The sequence below is a fragment of the Myotis nattereri genome, assembly GCF_964212035.1.
Source record: "Myotis nattereri genome assembly, chromosome: 1".
Taxonomy (NCBI): Eukaryota; Metazoa; Chordata; class Mammalia; order Chiroptera; family Vespertilionidae; genus Myotis; species Myotis nattereri.
Window position 1 is genome coordinate 150,051,317 of NC_138075.1, and position 21,333 is coordinate 150,072,649.

Sequence of the window (21,333 nt, forward strand, 5' to 3'; positions counted from 1 at the left end):
CATCAGTTTGCAGAGTTCTTCACGGAATTCAAAATGCTCTCCCACGTGTTAGCAGCTCTGACCTCTAAATGAACCCGTGAAATGCAAGGAAGCGCTATTCTCATTTGTGTGCGAGGAAACCGTGACTAGAAATTCTGTGCGTCCCCGAGGTCACAGCAGATGGAGGTCTGATGCCCCACAAAGGGGGCCCAGGACACGGGCACCCCCTTCACTCCAGCTGTCCTGCACCCCTGCCCCGCCCTGAGTGGATCTGCAGCCCAGCAGAGCCCTGCACCCCACCACCCGCCTGTAGAAAACACCGCTGGTGGAGAACAAGCCCACTCCTCCAGGGGTTATGACCAGGAGGGGAGGACGGCTGAGAATCACCTCCGTTCACGAGGCCCAGTGGGCGTGGCACCCCCACCACAGGCTGCAGAGGGCCCCCTGAGACTCCACACGAGCCCTCCCAGCCCCTGGGCATACCTGGCTGCTTCTGTCGAGGTTTAGGCAGGTTTGTGACACACGTGTGGGGGCACATCAGGACATTGCAGGGGTGAAGCGAGCCCTCCAGGAAGAGCTGCTTTGTTTCTGACAAGTGGATCCCCCCGAGCGGGGTTTTGGGGAGGGTGTTTGCAGGAACCAAGGCCAAGCAATAAACCCCGACTTGATGGATGCTGTCGATCGCCTGGAAGTCACAAGAGGAGACCGTGTTTGAACAGGTACTGTGCAGAGACATCAGACTGTGCAAAACACTGTCCACAGCCCAGGAAGCGCGTGCAGCGCCGCGGTGCAGCCCATGGGAGGCGCCGCAGTCAGAGAGGGGCTACCCAGCCGACCCTCACCGAGCTGGATCGTTGCGGAGGGACGGTGGAATACCACGCACACTGAGAAAGGGATTCTGGAGAAAAAATAATATACTCCCAAGACAGACACTCTCGACCTCCCCACATGAATAGCAGGAGCCAGTTTTGCAAACCCCGATGACTGATCTTAGCCTAACAGCCACTCTCCCACAAACGTAAGTGCCAGGGTTGATGCAGTTTCTGATCAAATGGAGTGACCGTCAGGGGCAGAAGCACAGTCGATGAGGGTTGGCCACATCCTAACAAACGCTCCAAAGCTGCCCTGAGCCTGGGAGAGGGCGGGAGGGGCTACCTGGAGCACGCGGCTCATCCACTGGAAGCTGTCCTCCTCCGTGGAGTCGGGCCGCTGCTCGGCCACGATCACTATCCTCTCGTCATGCAGCACGGTCACTGAGAACACAGCTATTCTGCAGGGACAGAGGGAGGCACAGTGAGCACAGGCCGCCGATGCTTGCAGGAGGACCAGTCTGCAGTCAGGAGCTTGGTAGCCACTGACTATAGGCTGAGGGGGTTCTAGCACCGAGGGGCTGCTTCGGAAAAGTCATCGCAACAGCGGAACCCCGGGCACTTATTACCGACAGTGCAGCTCTGGGAGGAGGAGCCTGACCAAGCTCGGATAGCAGTGCCTGCATTCCCCAAGGCCATGCCTCAGGTTTGGCGACAAACCTCTCAGCCCGGGCAGAGGGAGTTCCATGCGTTTATCAGAACTGCTGAAGTTTAGAAACCCATTCAATTTGCAGCTTGCGTTTGCACCTGTGAAGCAAGTGTCTCCAAATGAGTAGAAATTTTGCGTTTGTGAAGTTTTCTACTAGGTATGCAGTCTCCCACATAAGCATGGGATAGTGGCAACTCGAACACCGGTGCCACTTTTCACAGAGGTTTAAGAATAATCCAAGCCCTAACCGGTTTGGCTCAATGGATAGAGTGTTGGCCTGCGGACTCAAGGGTCCCAGGTTCAATTCTGGTCAAGGGCATGTGTGTACCTTGGTTGCAGGCACATACCCAGTAGGGAGTGTGCAGGAGGCGACTGATCGATGTTTCTCTCCCATCGATGTTTTTAACTCTCTATCCCTCTCCCTTCCTCTCTGTAAAAAATCAATAAAATATATATTTTTTAAAAAGAATAATCCAAAAGTGGTGATGCCTCACCGAGAATCTATTTCTCCTATTCCCTTAGCTTCCTGCACTGAAAGTTCTAACGCAGTTTATGACCTTCTTCAAATTAGCAAAACACACAGGGCTGGAATTGCCAATACTGGCCCTGCGCCCAGCAAGGCAGGGGCACAGTCAGGGGGGGGAGTCACGGGAGCCAGTGTTCCGTGTAAAATGGGCACTCACCTATCACCACTGGGTCTTTTGGAAGGACCTGCACCAAGATGAATTTTGACTCTCTGAATTATTTTTTTACTAAAAATAACATTTCTCAAATGGATATTTTTATTTAACGTAGAGGTGAAGTTAATGAAAATATATTTATGGGGCTCAGAAAATTCCTATAAAACTGGACATTTCAGAACTCGATGGCATCTCAAAGGTCACTGAGTCCAGTTGCTTCATTTTACGTAAGAGTGAACGGAGTCCCATCAGTTGAAGGAATTTGTGCGATTTTACATAAAAAGTGTAGCCTACAGCAAACTGTGCCCAATGCACAGAAGGTGACTCACCTTCCCCTGTAGACAAACTTCATGGGCTCGACGGCCAACGCTGTGGCCACGATGTCATCGGCGTTGTGTCTGCGCCCACTGACCACCATGAGCCCATCCATCTTGCCCACCACAAAGACGAGTCCCCCGGGACCGACGAATCCCAGCAGGCCTGTCCGCACGAAGGGATACTCGCTGACCGGGGCCCCCGAGCTCGTCACGGGGAATACCTGGGGAAGCATGCGCTGTGAGTGCCCAGCCAGGTCTGCTTCCCCCTCCTCCTCGGAGCCCATGGGTCTGCTTCTCTTCAGCCGTGTCTCCTACCCTGAGCCCTGGCCGGGAAAGCCAGGCCTGGCAGCTGCTGCCAGCAGACACCACAAACCTGGAAGGCACCTCCCCTGCCCACCCAGCACCCTACAATTTGGTCTAGCTGGCCCACCTGCAGGGCCCTTGGCACGTTTCTTATCACGGCTTCTGAGCCTCTTAAGAGGTGATATGCAGAGGTCAGGACAATAGTCTAATAAACACTAACTAATGCTGCTTATAAAGTCACAGCATAAAAGTGATAAATGGAGCCCGCTGGTGTGGCTCAGTGGTTGAGTCCAGACCCATGAACCAGGAGGTCACGGTTTGATTTCCAGTCAGGGCACATGCCCGGCTGTGGGCTCAATCCCCCGTGTGGGGCGTGCAGGAGGCAGCCTATCAATGAGTCTCTCTCAGCATTGATGTTTCTCTCTCTCTCTCTCTCTCTCTTCTTTCCTCTCTGAAATCAATAAAAACATACATTTTTAAAAAGTGATACATGAAGAATCAAGGGGCATTTTAAATAACATCTTTTAGTTGTGAAACGTGCTCTATTCATTAAAACAGTTTTCCTTATTGGAACTACACTTAAAAAATATAAAGGAAGTAAATCGCGTGTTCAGATTCTGCACCTGTCTACAAACCTGGCAGGTGAATTGCACAGAAAAGAAGATGGGGACTTTATTTAGATGTGTCTTGAAAATGTGACTCTGCATTCATTCGACAACCATGGTTCTAAACATTAAGAAACGTATCCCCAAACAACTCAGGCTTTCCTCTGCACAACGTCATCAGAAGGGGGCTCCTCCTGGGTCGGCATCACTGGGCGATGGTAGAAACTCTGAGGATGTGGAGGTGCAGCTGAGCTCCCCGACTGCTGAGTGCACCCACCCTCTCACTCACAGGGCCAACGTGTGTGTGCGCCTGTGCTAACGCTACACATGTGTGTGCATACAACACACACGTCACCTGTGTGCACACACCATCCATGCATACACTGCACACCCCACATACACATGCACACACAGCATAATACACTCACCACACACACACACCACCCCCCACATGTGCCTGCGCTCATGCTGTGGAGATAGTTATTTAGCGTGCACATCTGTTCACGCCTGGACAAGTGCGTCCTGGGCTGACAGGCCATGAAGAGGGGACCTCGGCTCCCCCGCCAGCGAGGCTGTGCCTGTATGCTCTTGTCCCTTCACCCACCCACTATCCCTGGTGCTCTTACTAAACAGGCAAAGGTGAGAACAGTAATAGATTAAAAAGGCCCATTTTTAAGAAACTGTATTTGCCCTTTTTTGACACTGGCAGGAGAAAGTGCAACCATTTTAATGACTATAAAACTGTTTGTTTGTTTTTAAATTACCATCTTATCTTTCACATCTGTGCACCTGGCAATGGCACTCCCAGACCTACCTCGAAGGTGTTCTTGGTCATGCCTGAGAGGCCATAGTAGGATGTGCCCGTAGCAATCGCGCACACACAGAGCTCCCCGATCTCGTCTGTCCTGCACAGCTGCGGGATCCCGTCTGGCTTCACGGAGCACATGATGGCTAAACGCGGGAGGGAGGGGCAGTGAGAGAGTTACAGAGAGAGAAACATGGAGACAGAGAGATGAATACGCATGGGAACACAAATAAACAGGAATAAAACTGCAAGTTTGACATGACAGGGAGGTGATGAGCCAGCTGGTCATTTTCCCTAAAGTGAGTCATGACTTTTCATGTTGCAGCAAAACGTAAAGTTTCACAATTGTGGCGTCAGTAGATCATTCCAATTGCTTTAATTTTAACGTGTAAATTGTATGAAAGGGGAGTAGCCCTTTCTGCATAGACATGAGGATGACACTCAGATAAGCCACAGCCACACCAGCAGCAGAACGCACGCAGCCTCCAGGACGCAACCTCGACTGCACCAACTGAGGAGCACACAACACTTGCCCCAGAGTCCTGCGAGCTCTTCTGGGTGGAGGCTGCGTGCTTCCTGTGGAAACTGTAATCTTTGATCTCAGATTCCCTGTCAAGCCGGGGCCCTTCACAGAATATTGGGTGAGAATTTCCAAACCGACCATTTCAGCACGAAATCCAGTGATGCTAGTTTTCTTGGCTGTGGCATGCATGCCCGGTGCTGCCATGACCCACGCACCATGATTGGCCACCACAGACCGTGGGTCTGATTAGGGAGCTGGCGGCTCAGCGAGGTGGGTATGTCAGGATGGCTGGGCTGAACCCACCACCCTGTACTGGAGTTAAGGTGACAGGAAGTGCCACGTTTAAGAAACGGAGTCAAGAACGTGCAGGAACATTCAGCTCACGCATGGGGAGAAAATTTCAGAATAAAATTATACCAAAAATCCTTCACCCATCAGATAAAAAAAAAGTGTGATAACTTAATAGGGAGGAGGGAGTGGAAAGAGAGAGGAACACCCCCCCTCAACCACTCCCTCCCCTCCAGTGGTAGGATGCTAATCTTCACGGCTTTCCCAAAGGACCCAATGTTATCAGTTATGTGGGCATCTGCCCCGGGAACAAATCCAGTTTCTAGAACTTTCCCATTTGACCATCCTCACATCTGCGCAGATGAAGCACCGACGAGTCATCCACGGCACACAGTTCAGCAGCACAGAGAGACCATCACCGGGGGTGGGGGATGACTGAATAAATTACATGCATTCCAACACCGTACCCTACACCCCTGGGGAGGAAGGACAGCTCCTCACGCACTGACAAACGGGCTCTAAGATACAAGACGGAGTGCCGTAAACCAAGTGACACTGAACAGAGGAAAAACCCACAGTGCTCTCTCTTTACGTGAAATAGAAAAAAACAGAAAAAAAAATATGTGTGCCCATCAGTGTGTGTGTGTGTGTGTGTGTGTGTGTGTGTGTGTCCCCACAGCCCCAGAGTATTTCTGTAAGGAAGTGTTATTGCTGGAAAGGACGTTTTATCATTGTACAACCTGAATCTTTTGAAGCTAAAACCACGGGGATCTATTATTTATTTCAAAAATAACTTTTTTAAAGGAAGGAGGAAAAGGGGCCAGGAGGCCTGGCTGAGGCTGGAGTGTGCAGCGGCCTGAGACATACAGCATGTGGAGGGTTGGAGGGTGTAAGCGAGGTTTCTGTGACACCAGGGCCCCAGGAGAAGGAGACTTTATGTGCAGGCACAGACTCCAGGAAGCCTGGCCAGCTCAGAGCCCGTGCAGAGGGGCCCTGCAAGGGTCCATACAGGCCTCACACCTGCAGTGCAGGGGTGCATGCACCTCTGGCTTGTGGCGCGTGCTGGTTGTGAGGAAGCTACTTCTGGTGCTGTGCACGCATGTGTCCGAGGGGCCGTGTTGTACCTGGATGTGACTGTCCCCCTATGAGGTGAGACTGCACTCCCACGTGTGGAGGGCTCATCAGAAGGTCTAAACTCAAGTGGGACGTGCACCCGAAAAAGGAGCCCCCTCGATTGCGAGCGCCTAAGTGCTCACGAGGGTCCCGAGAGGGGGACGCACGTGAGAAGCAGGACCAGGTGAGGGTATTCTGCAATCAGAGGGTGGGCTCCCCTCTCCTGCCAGCAGCCAGTCTCCCTGTGCTTCCTGGAGCCCATGAGGTCACAGGAGCAGCCCAAGTGCAGGGCAGGGGGTGGAGGACAGGGATGCCTGCCGGTGGGCCCTTCCACCTAGTGCCTCTCTGCTCATTTGTGGAAATGATTTCCGTGACTTTTCAAAGGGGCTCTACCATTAAAACAAGTTTCATTAAATACCCAGACCCCCATCCCTCAGTCTTCACGCGGCTGCGACAAGCCTAGCTAGCACCCAGCTCTGCACAGTGCATCCGACGGGGTGACCGCGAGAGCCTGACCGTCAGAGAAGCCACCAGGGCCGTGGGGGTACAGAGCAGCTCCCCACCCCCACCCCAAGGGGACAGGAACCCCGGTTCCAGTGCACAAGGCGGCATAGAAGCCTTTGTCAGCTTCTTGAACATTTTGGGTTTCCAGGAGGAGCAGCATTACCACCAACCGTGAAGCTTAACAAACGTGAGGAGAACGGAATTAAGCATCGTCCCGAGCACTCCTGCCAGAGGGGCCAGGGATGCCGACTGATCCCTCCCCCGCCCACGGCTGGGGTCCTGACTGGACTCCCGCAGTGTCTGTGGCCCGGGGCCCCTCTCACCTCCGGGCATCACGAGGCCGACGTCCTGCACGGTGAGTACAGACAGCTTCTCTTCCGAGTCCACCCGGATGACCCCGTAAGTCAGCCCGTGCATGGAGAGGACGCCCCGGCCGGGGGGCTGGTTGCTGTCATCCGTGGGCCTGTAAGAGCAGTTTTGTCTGAGTACACAGAGGCAATGACGTCATCATAAGCACGTGAGGATCCAGGCACACCACAGGCAGCCACTCTGGGTCCCACAGGACTCCTGAACGCAGGCCTGGCTGCCACATTCCCAGGGTTCGTAGTTTGTAAGGGCCCTGTTATTGACATGTTAGTGTCCGTTAATGCTACTTCTGGGTTTCCGGAATATTTCAAAAGGACCTCGGAAGCGTGAAGGCACCACAGCATTCGCATCTGCCCCTCCCATACACACCCACCATAGACTGACTAGTTCAGTTCTCTCTCTCTCCAACCCTGTCTCTGCGGGATTACATGTTCCAGTTTTGGACACGGTTAAATGGGAGAGCAACGATTCTAAGAGCAGGATGATAGCATGGGATATAAATGAGAGGGATTCTGCGTATCCAGCCCCACGCTCAGCGTGCCCGGTGTAGGCTCAAATGCAACTCGACGGGTGAGAATCTGAAATGAGGTGGATGCCATGCCATTCTGGACAGCGGCTTCTTAGGCACACTCTTTGGATGAGAGACATGCTGACATGCTTTATGGTCAGAGGATATGGGTTTTGGAAAAAGTATGGTTTCTCTGCATCCACGGTCTGCCCATGACCCTGGGCTCCACGGTCGCCCCCACCCCTCCTGGCCTCATCTCCACTCGCACTCTCCTCCAGTGCCCAGCCCGCCCCACCTGGGGGCTTCTGCACTTGCCCTGGCCTCTACCTGGAAGTTCCCGCAGATGTCTCCATGACTTTCCCCCTCCCTGTCTTCTGTGGTGGCTTAAATGTTCACCTGCTCCCAGCTCACAGCTCCCAGCTCCGCAGAGGGTGCCCTCTGACTCTCTGTGCTGCCTCCTCCATCAGTCTGCACCTCCTGGTCACTGCTGCTCCCTGCTCCTGCAGGAGTGTCTAGCAGTCAGTGTCTGACTGAACTAGCAAACAAACGAAATCTTTCCGAGATCATGGGCTTTATCCCTGCAAATTAAAGGTTCTTCCATGGGAGCTAAGTGAGAGCACAATCTAGGGAAACACCACCTTATTTTTGTAACTTTCCATCTACAAATGTTTAATGTGGTTTTAGGATCTAAAGACTGGACTATAAAAATAGAAGTTTGCTATTTGGCTTCCAAATATCATGAACCTAAAAGTATGAGTGAGGAAACATGAGTTAAAATTTGCAAAAAGGAGATCTTACTTGAATCAAGTAACTAGTATATTTTTAAAAGGAGTATATGTTATATGTCAATTATATCTCAATAAAAAGAGAAGCATAAAAGACCCTGGACATAGAATTATTCTGTGGCCATCAAAAAGGGCAGAGCCGCCCTGGCCAAGTGGCTCGGTTGGTTGGAGCACCATCCTGTACACCAAAAGGTGTGGCTCGATTCCTGGTCAGTGCACATACCCAGGTTGTGGGTTCAATCCAGGATTGAGGCACGTGTGGGAGGCAACCAACAGATCGATGTTTTTCTCTCACATCAATGTTTCTCTCTTTCTCCAAAAATCAATAAAATGAAAAAAATGTCCTTGCATAAGGATAAAAAAAAAAAAAAAAAAAGCCTGCCCAAATAATAAACTGCACGGGATCGATATTGTTTCCTTGGCTTTTCCTTTTCCAAAGACGCGGACACATCAGAAGTTTGAAATACCAGAGAGGAACCTGCCTGCAGCCAGGACTTCCTCACCTGCAGCTGCCCTTGGCAAAGGTCCAGGTGAGAGTCAGAAATCATGAGCCCGAGCACCTGTTGGGGGTTGAACTGTGTCCCCAAAGAGACAGGCCCAAGTTCTAAGGCCCAGAACTTTGGATGTGACTTTAGTGGGAAATGGGAACCTGGCCGATACAATCAGTTAAGACGAGGCCTTCCTGGAGTAGGGTGATGGGCCTTAATCCAACGACCAGTGTCCTTATAAGAAGAGAAAAAAGGAACACAGACATAGGGGGAGGCCCTGTGGTGACAGAGGCCAGGATTGGGGTGACATGCCTACAAGCCAGGAAACACCAAGGGGGTGCCAGCAGGTTTCTGCAAGACCTGCTGGCACCACCACAAGCTGGAGAGAGGCCTGGGACCCTTTATCCCTCTGAGCCCCCCGGAAAACACCCACCTGCTGACACCCTGAGCCCAGCCTTCTGCACCCCAGAACTGTGAGAGAACCGGCTGCTGTGTTCAAAGGCACCCAGCGGGAGGTATTTGTTGAGACAGCCCCGGGAAACTCATATGCTGTATTAATAAGCCACATGAAAGTAAAGTGCAGGCTGTATGTGCCATGGCACAGCCCAAGTTCGAAAGGTTCGAGAACACTGATGTTTAGTAATCAAGAAGCCAGGAGGGAAAGGTTTCCTTAAGATCCAACAGCATGCAGTCTGTTGTCTTAATTACCTGACCCACTTTCCTATGTTTAATAGTGAGTGAGAAGCAACACTCTAAAATGTACTAAAAACCTTAGAGCTGCTTTGGTTAAAGGAAATTTTCAATTACGTCTATAAAATAATTACAAAAGATTGAGAATCCTCACTTAAAATGTCAACCAATGATACTAATCTTACAGTACTTCAACCCCTATCACCATCCTATATAATAAAAGGCTAATATACAAATTGTCCCCTCGACCAGGAGTTCAACGAGGGGGTGGGGCCTGCTGGCCAACCACCCACAGCCCCTCCCCGAAGCCGATTCTGCTTCTCCCCCTCCCCCCTCCCCCACATCAAGGGCATGGTTGGCCCGACAACTGCCTGTGGCCCCTCTCCCCAACTGGCCGGCTGGCCCGATTGGCCAATCCAGGCAGGCTGGACCCCACCTGTACACGAATTCGTGCACCAGGCCTCTAGTGAATTCATATTTAACAGAGTCCCTGCTAGTCAGAGACAACTAGACCCTGGCTCATTTCTTGGCAGATTTGCAAAAAGGCAGAACAGAAGCACGTGAATTCCTACACTCAGTGCTCGGCCTCATCACTTCGCCTTGCCACAGACGACAGAGTACCACCCTGGTACCACCCTCCAGATATTTCTGCAAGACCTGGAGGCCACAGCACCTCCTGCCTGATGACAGGGTCTTGCTCAGTTGATGCTTGTGTTTCTGAATTGTCCTGAGCCCTCACACATGGTGACTCCCTTAATTCACAAACCTACGGGGCACCACTCTTCTCCCGCGTCACAGGTCAGAAACGGTGACCTAGTTCCTGAGTGAGTGGTGGGCTTGGTGAGATCCAGACCTGGGCCCAGACCTGGGCCCTATCCTGTGTCCTTTCCTGGCACTTTCCCGACCTCTGGCCTAGAAGACTGAGCACCTCTTTGTTCACAGTGAAGTTTTCTTTTCATCAAATTTTAAAACAAATAACACGAGCACACCCGTGTATGAGCAGGTCCAACATGGCACAAGAACACACGGCAAAAGGCACAAGTTCCTGCTGACCCTCCCCTGCCTGCAGGCAGCCACCACCAACACCTCACCGTGAAGTTCCAGCCTCGGTAATGTGCACTGACATATAAAGTATGTGGACACATAAGACATTTACATTCAGAGAAAAGCAGGGCCACAGTATGTATGTTCTTCTGCAACTTGCTTTTTCACTAAATGCACCACCTTGCAGATCTTTCCATGAAAGTATGCATATGTGCACAGATGATCATGTGTAATATGTGAGCTGCATACACAATAAACTGACCTCTCTTTACTTGTTAGATGGTATTCAGTAATGTAAATATATGATCAGTCACTTTATTCCACTTAATTTTTATATGGCTGCGAATAGATCCCTAAGATATGTCATTAAGATGGGAATGGAATAATAAAAAAAGAAGTGCATTTAAAATTTTAATAAAGCCTAAATACCTTCCAAAAAAGCCTGTATCACTTTGCATCCACACTAACTGTGTGTATTATTTTTTCATCCACTAGACATGTACCCTGTGCCGGTTGCCTGCAGAATGCTGTTCTCAGCACTTTAGGTATGCTAACTAGTCTATTCTGTGGCGACTCTGTGAGACCGGCACGGCTGTCCCCCGGTTACAGGCAGGAGGCGGAGTGAGGAGAGGTGTGTTCGGCAACAGGTGAGGGGCAGACCTGGGCAGCAAGCTCGGGCGGGTCTCACATCTGTGCTTTTGCCCCAGTGCTCAGCTGCCTGTCAGCAGCATCTATTTCTGCAGCCCTGTGACAACACTGCTCTTCAACCTTAGAACTGTCCCCAGTTTGAGGAGTCAAGTACCATTCCTCATTGTTGTTTCAATTAACTAAGTAAACGTTTTATTTTCATTAACACCCTCCTAGGAAATAGAACATCCAAGCAGATAAACTGGGTGAGAAAGTGAAAAAATAATCCCAATAAGCAGAATTCCTCGGGATTTCAGTTACTTTCATAATCAAAACCAACAAATTAAATCATGGCTACAAGAGCTACAGTCCCATCTGTCACCTGCCGGGTTCGGCCCCAGGATGAAACTGTGAGTCACGACTGCACAGCTGCGTCCACAGGGGTGTGACTTTGGGGGTGATCCCAGGGATTTTCAGGGCTGCATGGAGGTAACCCTCACACACAGAGAAGGAAGGGGGTGTGGAGCTATGTGTGGCCAACGCTGCAGTGACAGCAAGGGGACAAAGAGCAGAATTAAAGACGCTGGAAGAGGAAGGCGCACGTCAGCCTTAGCATGTGCCTCAGAAGCAACGTGCTCGGGGATAAACGACTTCAGACAGTTTGCATCCCTGCTTACCTGTCACGCCACTTCCAGCCTCTAAAATATTAGATGTGCCTCTGCTACTTGCGGCTGTGGAACACCTGAATGATAGCTGCTCTCCATCTCCATGAACACATCTCCCGTGTGCTGCTACTGACAGCACACACCTGGCCGGGCTCAAACATGCATTCAGGGCACATAAACAGTCAAGGGAATGACGGGCAGTTGTCAAGATTTCCATCCCAGGACTAATCCAGTAACTGCAGCCACATCTGCAAATGCCAATGACACCGCCATTCGCCGAGCCCTCTGCCAGCAGGAAAACAGAAAGATCCTCCTCCTCCTCTCACCTTACATGGGCAACCTCTGACTTAGGAGCCCCCATCGGAGGAACACGTGGAGAGCAAAGGAGCTAAGTCTCGGGTAACTGCACGTTCCTTCCCTCCAACAACAGTACTTACCTATTAGAGCATCGCTGTATCACAGAGCATCATAGAACAATACACACACCTGGGCGTATACACGTGTACATACATACATATGTCATATACATAATATTCCTGCAGAAATACGACTAGCATTGATAACACCGTTAATGCCTGCTGAATTCTCACTGTGCGCCAGGCACACCTCAGGGCTCTGTGTATTCCGACACCTTTGATGCTCACGTGACCCTGTGGTGCAGGCACTGCTATTCCCCTCCTGTTATGGATGAAACTCTGAGGCCTGAAGGTTAAGGCTATGGCTAAGCCAACAAGTGGCAAAGCAAAGCAAGTGGAGGACCAGACACACCCAGGCCACCGGACCCATGACTTGCTGGGCCAGGCTCCCCAGACACGGAGGACAGGAGGGAGACATGCGTCTGGAGTCCAGGATTCTTCCCATGGCACCTAAGTGCCTGCTTCCCTGGGAAATACATCCGAGCTCCAAATAAGCCACGGAAAAGTGGCAGGACCATCCATCTGCTTGAGGGGAGGGCTCTCCTTTCTGCCTTGAGCAGCCTGCTCTTCCCTTCTGAACTCAGGGCGCATCTTACAGGAGCTGCCCTGCTGCTCCGGTCTGGAGTCCTTCTTATGAACAAATGTCAACTCGCCCCAAGAAGGAGCCTGGGTGGCCAAACGCACAAACGTGGGCTGGAGCCTATCTCCGCTTGTTTCCTTCCCCAGGCTAGCCTTTCCCACTGTGGCAGGACAGCCGCTAACTACCAGTGCTGATAAAAGTGCCCTTTAGCCCTGGCTGGTGTGGCTCAGTTGGTTGAGCATCGTCCCATGCACCCAAAGGTTGTGGGTTTGATCCCCCGTCAGGGTGCATGCAGGAGGCAACTGGTCTATGTTTCGCTCTCACATCAATGTTTCTCTCTTCATCCCTCTCCCTTCCTCTCTAAAAAAAAAATCAACGAAAATATAAAAATAGTGCCCTTTAAAAGATGGGGAGCAGCTGAGGCTGTGTCTTTGTTTTAACAGGAAATGTATTTCAGTGAACACTCCTACAACACAAATTTCAAGAGAAAGCCAGTCAAATCCATGGATATACCCCTATTCAATGTTCAGTGTGACAGAGACTTTCAAAATACAACCGAGAGCTAAGGTCAGGGAAAGGCACAAGTCAAAAACAGCATGTCCCCAACTTATCAGCTAATATAATGTAATTTCCTCCATTTTCTCTGATGAGAGCAGTTCATGCCTTTTAAGAAAAGAGAACTGAATAAAACAGAAAAAGAATATTAGCCCTGCATCCTGTTCTCACCTGTCCAATTTAGTATGTAGGTTTTAGATTTTTTTTCTTCTAAATATATCATTTAGAAATACTTTTTTTTTTCTCAGCCCGAAAAGGGATCATACCATACAAGTTGTTTGCAATTGTGCTTCCATTTGCCCTGGCTACTCGTCCATGTCCAAGAACAAGCTCTGGGTGGAACTGGCTGGGAATGGCCAGCCCACAGTCAGGGACCAGCCAGGCTGCAGTCAGTCAGGGAACAGCCAGCCTGCAGTCAGTCAGGGACCGGCCAGCCCGCAGTCAGGGAACAGCCGGCCTGCAGTCAGGGACCGGCCAGCCCTCAGTCAGGGACCAGCCGGCCTGCAGTCAGGGACCAGCCAGCCCGCAGCCAGTCAGGGATGGGGCTACTTCCCCAGCTGTCTGGTCTTGGTGCAGCTCCCATCTCCACCAACAAGTACTTCCGTGCACAATTTAATCAAACACAAAACAAAGCAGAACTCACTCTTAAATGCAAGCAGACAGGAGAACTTCGTTTAAACATGCTAACACAGTTACTTTGCTCATCAATGCTCCTTAATTGAGTCCTATTTTCATTTATAGGATTATCATCTCCAAACCGTGTTGAGGTTAGAGAAGTTTTCAACTTTTATCAAATATTTAGATAAAAATTACAATGTATTTTATCTTCTTGTGTTTTAAAAAAGATTACAAGTCTCCAAGTCTGATTTTTTGAGAGATCAAAAACATTCTTAAAACATTCTTGGTGCAGCTCCTGTCTGCACCAACTTGAAAATTCCACTTTAAGTCTGTGGCTTGCGTTAACTTTTTCCTATTCTGGACCACTGGTTGCTGTGCCCCTGGCAGGAACTGTCAAGTTCCGTGGGATTACATGGCACAGAATCGCCCTTGGGGGTCCTTTCTCGGTGTTGTCTCCAGCTTTCTAAATACTAGGTTAGACATTTCAAAATGGAAAATGGGGAGAAGGGGTACATCTTTATTATTCTTTGGAATTATTGTTTTAATTACATATTAAAATGTACATGTTTTATATCATGATTATTCATTGCTAAAGCATTAAGGTATTGAAATAATACCCTGTAGGTAGGCCACAAAAAAGCCTTTTTTAGTTCAATCAACTTTAGCACAATGCAGCCTTAAAAACTGACTCTCTCATCCCTATCTACAGACTGAAACAGAACCAGACAGCCATCTAGGGGATACTTGGAGCCCCCCCCCAAAAAAAATACTTTGCTGGTGTTCATTTTGAAATGTGCCCCCCCCTTTTTTTTGGGGGGGGGTGTTCTACTGAAGAGGTTAGGCATCATGGACCAATATTTCTCCAATATCTTTTGTTCTACAACAATTCTTCAGAGGAAAAAGGAAGTACAAAACATTGACTTGGCTGAGAACAGGTTAGAAAGAAGAGCGCAGATTAAACACCTGGGTAACAACATGGACTACACGGGGAGCCGGGCAGACTTCCCTAGGGAACAATGCGGTTTCCGGCCACCGCCTGGCTGACACTCATGTAGACACCCATGAAGAGGACAGGTATGAAGACAGTCATGTCTCCGCCCTTCAAGTTCTCCACCTCATGTTCTGAAAATTCCTCAACCATCCTACAAGGAACAGTACTTATTCTCCGGCCTGACCTCACCTCCCCCTGGAAGGCAGCCTTCCCCTGAGGGGGATGTTGACCGGGGCCAGGCCTGGCAGTCAGACGCAGCCCGGGCAGCACACCTGAGGGGCACACTGCCCTGGAAGCCTGGGTGCCAGCTGACTGCTCCCCAGATCACGTCCGGGTTCCTGCTGCCGACTCTCCGGCGCACCTGTGCATCCTGCCTGCTTCCAAGGGGGACACCTGAAGTGCCCATTGACTGTGTACCCCACAACCTCCCAATATGCTCCCTGCTGTGTAAGCGAGAGGCATTCTCATAAGAGGAGTGGCATCAAGTGGCTGTAACCATGGGCACCAACCCGTCAGGCCTGGCCATCTGCTCTGGAAGGACCCCCAGCACCCCGAGAAGCTAGACGGGTGCACACGGCCGTCTCCACACAGCCGCCTTCTGCCTGAGCAGCTTTCCCGTAACCAATCAACTTACTGATTTACCTAATTTTTTTTTTACACAAAAGAATCATCGAGTAATACATATTCCAGAAAAGGCCCAAAGTCCTACAAGTCAGGAGCAATGGAAATGCATTAGCAGTTTTATCTTCACCAATGACCACAGACATTAACTGAGTATAATTTTCTAATTAAGCATAAAAAGCAAAGCCATCACTGCTCCTGGCTCTTTACGGGAAGTTCACCATCAGGGTAGAACAGGCCATCCCAGGCAGACAGGCAAGCCCGGGACACAAGGACATAAACGCTCACACAGCTGCGGGGAGGAAAATGTCCCCCTGCAGACTAGCTTTAACGAGGGGTAATTATTCCCCGACAGGCCTTTCTTTGCAACAAAATAAGACAACGTAGCAGCCAAATAGTGTGTGTTTTTTTTTCTTTAAAAATTATCCTGTGGGCAGTAAACAAAATGTGAGATTGCAGTGCTTCCAACAGGAGACTTTATGGTGATAGTTAAGAAAGTGTCAGTTTAGTCCTCACATCAAAATCCTTGAGCAGCAACAAATGATGAGGCTTCCTGGTCGCCACTCAAAACAGTACGAAAGCAATGAATCAAAACTATTTTTCCCTAACGACCTGGCGTCTGCCCTCTTTATGTGGAACATTCCCTTCAGTTCTTCTGTGTTTCAGGGAAGAAAGTAATAAGCACAAACTACCAGGTCAGCTTAAATGCTTGATTCCCAAGACGAGAACCTGCCCAAACCTTTCAGTGGACAATATGTGAAACACCAGGAACGGGGGATTTTAACATAAATTCACATTCCGGAAAGCAGCCTGGAGAGGAGTGTGTCGATAAAAATCAATTGTGAATGCTGTTTTCATCAAATGCACTTGGAAATAAATATAAACGTGTGAGAAACAAGGACAATGAAAGATTCTAAATGAGCTTAGCATTCATTTCCCTCCTAAAGGTATTTGTCACTGAAATTCAGTCCCTGTCACCTAAATGAACCTCCACACAGCGTCTAAGAGCAGCAGCTGATTACAACGGTGACTCTCTCACAGCATCGCCAGCATTCAGTGGCCCCAACACGCATCGCCTGCACAATAATCAGACGACGACTGTCTTGGGAAGGCTGAGGCACATGAGCAAGGCGAGGGAACAAATGTAGAGTAAGGTGTGGCCAGGGCCTATTTTTAGCTTGACTGTGATCATCCTAATTCTCCTTAGCCGACTAAACCTGTGCCTTTTCCTCCTGTACATTTTATGGCCCCTGCTTGTGTTACGCAGGAGCAGCATGAAAGGGGTCACACTTCACCAACTATCCCCAGAGGGACCGTCCGGAGCATCCTCAGCCAGTGAACCGAGTTACTGGAAAGATCTCGGCGATGGACATTACTTTGAATAAAGCACTTTTGATGTTTCTCTTGAAATTATTGTATTTCCTTTGGATTACAAAATACTTTTTATTAACCGGTTAATAGTTAATCTGCATTATTAACCAGCTAATAGTTAATCTGTATTATTAACCGGTTAATAGCTGATCCGCACTATTAACTGGTTGATAATTAATCTGCATTAACCAGTTAATAGCTAATCCATACTATTAACCAGCTAATAGCTGATCTGCATTATTAACCGGTTAACAGTTAATCTGCACTATTAACCAGTTGATAATTAATCTGCATTTTTAATCAGTTAATAGTTAATCCGCACTATTTACCGGTTAGTAATTAATCCGAATTTTTTGGTGAAGGAAACGGAGGCTCCGGATCACATGTCCGGCCTGGGCCTCTGCGGGGACTCATGCCCCAAAGTCTCCCTGGAACCCATCTTGGGTTCAGATGAGACACACATTCTAGTATGTGGACAACATGTGAAGAACATTGTGGAGGTAAATCTGCTACGACAGCCCTGAAGTGTTCTGTACTCCAAGGCCAGACAGAAATGTTGGAATTGTTTGTGGGGGTACTCCTGTGATTAGGGCGTCAGAAACATCCTTTAAAAAGGAATATCGGAGTCTGCTCATGGTGCCATGTTTCCTCATCGATTTACATAATGTTAGAGACTTTTAATTTTTGGCTCAGTCAAAATTAAAAGTTTCTTCTGATACTTTAAAGATTTTAGATTTCTTAACCCATTAGTCAGGTGGTCTGGATAATTTTACATTACAAACACCTAAAAGCACCTGGTTTCTCATTTAAGGACGCTCTCCCGGTAGTATTTTTGGGAAGCCAGCCTTTCAGTAATCCAGGGCAGACGCATGTGCTTTGTGCCCCAAGAGCTCCGTCATCCCTTCTGACAAGGGAGCACACCTGTATGACAGGAAATGAACCCTAACCTGAGACGGAACCCACAGACACGGAGAAGTCAGTCATGGTACAAGCTGCCAATACCTAGATCAGGGCTCCTCAAACTTTTTAAACAGGGGGCCAGTTCGCTGTCCCCCAGACCGTTGGAGGGCCGGACTATAAAAAAAAACTATGAACAAATTCCTATGCACACTGAACACATCTTATTTTGAAGTAAAAAAACAAAACGGGAACAAATACAATATTTGTATTTGCACGTGGCCCGCGGGCCGTAGTTTGAGGACCCCTGACCTAGATGGTGCTCTCCCTGCCCTTTCTCATGTGCCTTCCTGGTAGCACTCATCGTGGGTAGGACAAGCTTTCACCGCCCTGCCACCCTCACCCCCCAGCACTGCTCAAGGCAGGGGTGCTGCTGCAGTGACCTACACCCACGACCCAGGGCGCCGAGCAATGAGGCTCAGCAAGAGCACCCACCACCCACACCCACCACAGACTCAAGAGCTCAGATGTACCTCCAAGTGGCTCCAAACCTCAGAAAACCAGTGTTTAAAAGTGCAGTATGTGTAATATTGCAGTGAGAAGAAAATGAAAATGACATAGAAACTGCACGTCAGCCCCAGCCGGTTTGGCTCAGTGGATAGAGCGTCGGCCTGCAAACTGCAAGGTCCCAGGTTGATGCCGGTCAAGGGCACAGGCCCGGGTTGTGGGCTCGATCCCCAGTGGGGGGCTTGCAGGAGGCAGCCGATCAACGATTCTCTCTCAGCATTGATGTTTCTATCTCTCTCTCCCTATTCCTTCCTCTCTGAAAGCAATAAAAATATTTAAAAAAAAAAGAAAAAAAGAAACTGCACAGGCAACAAAAATTCCACTTCACCCAACAATGACTCTATTCTACTCCAAATTAAACCTGGGTCTAGTGTGAGCAAATGAAAAAGTGAGCAACCTGCAAGGCCAAGAGGTCATGTCCGCCCAGTGGATTTCCACTCACATGGGAATGACAGTGACTGGCCAGAGGGAGGGCTGTTTCCCTGGCTACTGAACCTGCACGTTTTAAAGAATCCATTCCAGGGTCCTCACTAAGCTTAACTGCTATGATCCCAGGTCTCCCTCCAGTGGCGTGGTCCGACCTTCCCCAGGCTGTCCGCGGGAAGTGTGTGCAGTACCTCCGGATGGCCACGGTGAGCGCCTCCGGCGAGCTGGCGCAGGGACAGATGACCTCCTGGCGCAGGCCTTTACTTTGGAAGACATTGAGAAATGCGTCGCAGGAAGAAATAGACCCTGGAGCGGAAGAGGGAATGGCGATCAGGCAGCAGTAGCTATGCCACTGATTGAAAACATCCCATCATAGAGAGTGCTTCTGAAGTTAGGGTAGGCACATGTGGCACTAGGCAGCATGGCAAAGACACCTAATACAATTTATCACTTATGTTATAAGGAAAGATGATTTTCTCACACTTACGGAACTCAAGAACTTACACAACTTCTGTGCCCTATCAAAACATTTGCTGACTGATGAACTTGAGACTTCTACCATTTTCAATATGCATGTTCTAAAGGGCGGGTAAATCTAACCTTAACTCAGCAATTTTCAACCTTTTTCATCTCATGGTACATATGAACTAATTACTAAAATTCTGTGGCCCACCAAAAAATATATTTTTTTGCCCATCTGACAAAAAAACACACACCAAAAAAACCGGTATAATTTTGGTTCATTTACACCGGACGGCTATTGTTGTGTTGGCTGTTGTCATTTTTAAATTTACAATCTAAGGGAAAAGAGGTCAGTGCCCATGACTAAATAGTCAGGTTAACATATTTTTTAAAATTCCTGTGGCACACCAGTTGAAAATCTCTGCCTTAACTAACAGAAGAAAACTTTAAATTAACTTGAATGACGAGACCTGAGTATAATTACTAGGGATCTATCGGCTAAATAACTTCCTAAAACAAGTTTACCTTGCTCTATATAAGACATACTACTCTTTAGAGTAATGGGTAAAATTAACTGTGTGTTAAAATAGCTCAGAGGGAAGGTGGAGGTGAGTGGGTGGGAGGGGAGAGATAAACCAAATAACTTATATGCATATATGCATAATCTATAGGCACAGACAATAGCGTGGTGAAGACCTGGGGTGGGGGGGAATTGGAAATGGATGTAGGGTAGAGAGGGTCAATGGTGAAAAAGAGGGGATATCTATAATACTTTCAATAATAAAGATGAATTTTAAAAAAAGAAAAAATAGCTCACAATTTATGGAGTTATTTTGTAAATGGAAGAATCATTTGTAAAACTAGTACTAAAAACTGTATGTCAGTTCACTTTTGCATATCAGATATTCATTAAGAAAGTATATGCTGCTTTAATTTACAGATATATACACTGCATGGTTTACAAATATAGTCAGAACAAACTTTCTTACATTCAATTCACTTTCATTGACTTTGCTTCTGGCTTACATATTCCTCTCACAAAAAAACAAGCTAGCTGGGGTTTATGTCTCGGACTGAAATATTTCTCAAGTTATATTAACAGTATCCTGTGAAACTGCTAATTAACTTTACCTAGATAATTTTTGCTATAGGATTTGATAATGAAATTTCATTAAAAATGACAAATTAATTTCCTGATCAATAAAACTACTATGGACCATAGAACAATAGTAGTTAACATTTGACAATTTATTACATCCAGAGGAACTGTATAAACCAGGGGTCCTCAAACTTTTTAAACAGGGGGCCAGTTCACTCAGACCGTTGGAGGGCCGGACTATAGTTAAAAAAAAAAACTTTGAACAAATTCCTATGCACACTGCACATATCTTATTTTGAAGTAAAAAAACAAAACGGGAACAAATACAATATTTGTATTTGCATGTGGCCTGCGGGCCGTAGTTTGAGGACCCCTGGTATAGAGGTATTACTTCACTTAGTCCTGAGAAAATCGTATGACTTTTGTAACATTTTCAAAAGAAAGAGAAGGATTTTTAGGTAAAAAGCGACATTCTCTACAGAAGTGAGAAGTGGAGGCCATAGGGCCGTGTCTGAAAGCGCCATGCTCTCCGTGGCACAACCCTGTGCCTGGAGTCAGTGCATAGTTCTGTTGGTTAATACTTTGAGACAACTTCTTAACTAAGGTAGAGACTAGGAAAAGAAATCAAAGTGCAAAGAATGAACCCAGGCGGTGAGGACCCTGCTGCCTGCCTTTCCTCGCCTGAGCAGCAGCCGGTGCTTACAGGGGTTGGCGCCGTCGGCCACGATCAGCATCCGCAGAGAGGAGAGGTTGATGTCTCTTTGATCCCTGTGTGCTACCAGCGCCCAGTGCATGTCCCTGGACTTAACACAGGCCACTTTTGCTGAAGTAGAAGCAGAAGAAAAGGGAGTTACTATGTGGACCCAGACCGTGAAACGTTAAAAAAAGAACTCATGATAATGGGGGGGGGGCGGGGGAGGGC

The 21,333-nt window shown here is 48.6% G+C and overlaps 1 protein-coding gene across 2 annotated transcripts in view; it reads right to left on the reverse strand.

The window, feature by feature from the left end:
- The window catches only part of DIP2C (disco interacting protein 2 homolog C), a 377,981-nt gene that overhangs the window by 74,993 nt on the left and 281,655 nt on the right, over positions 1 to 21,333 (reverse strand). For both annotated transcript variants that reach the window (XM_081098294.1, XM_081098295.1), the window contains 7 exons: positions 21,115 to 21,234; positions 19,042 to 19,156; positions 6,959 to 7,098; positions 4,217 to 4,353; positions 2,507 to 2,715; positions 1,135 to 1,249; positions 463 to 664 (listed from right to left, as the gene is read on the reverse strand). In XM_081098294.1, coding sequence (XP_080954420.1) covers positions 463 to 664; positions 1,135 to 1,249; positions 2,507 to 2,715; positions 4,217 to 4,353; positions 6,959 to 7,098; positions 19,042 to 19,156; positions 21,115 to 21,234 — 1,038 coding nt within the window. The remainder of the gene's footprint in view (positions 1 to 462; positions 665 to 1,134; positions 1,250 to 2,506; positions 2,716 to 4,216; positions 4,354 to 6,958; positions 7,099 to 19,041; positions 19,157 to 21,114; positions 21,235 to 21,333) is intronic.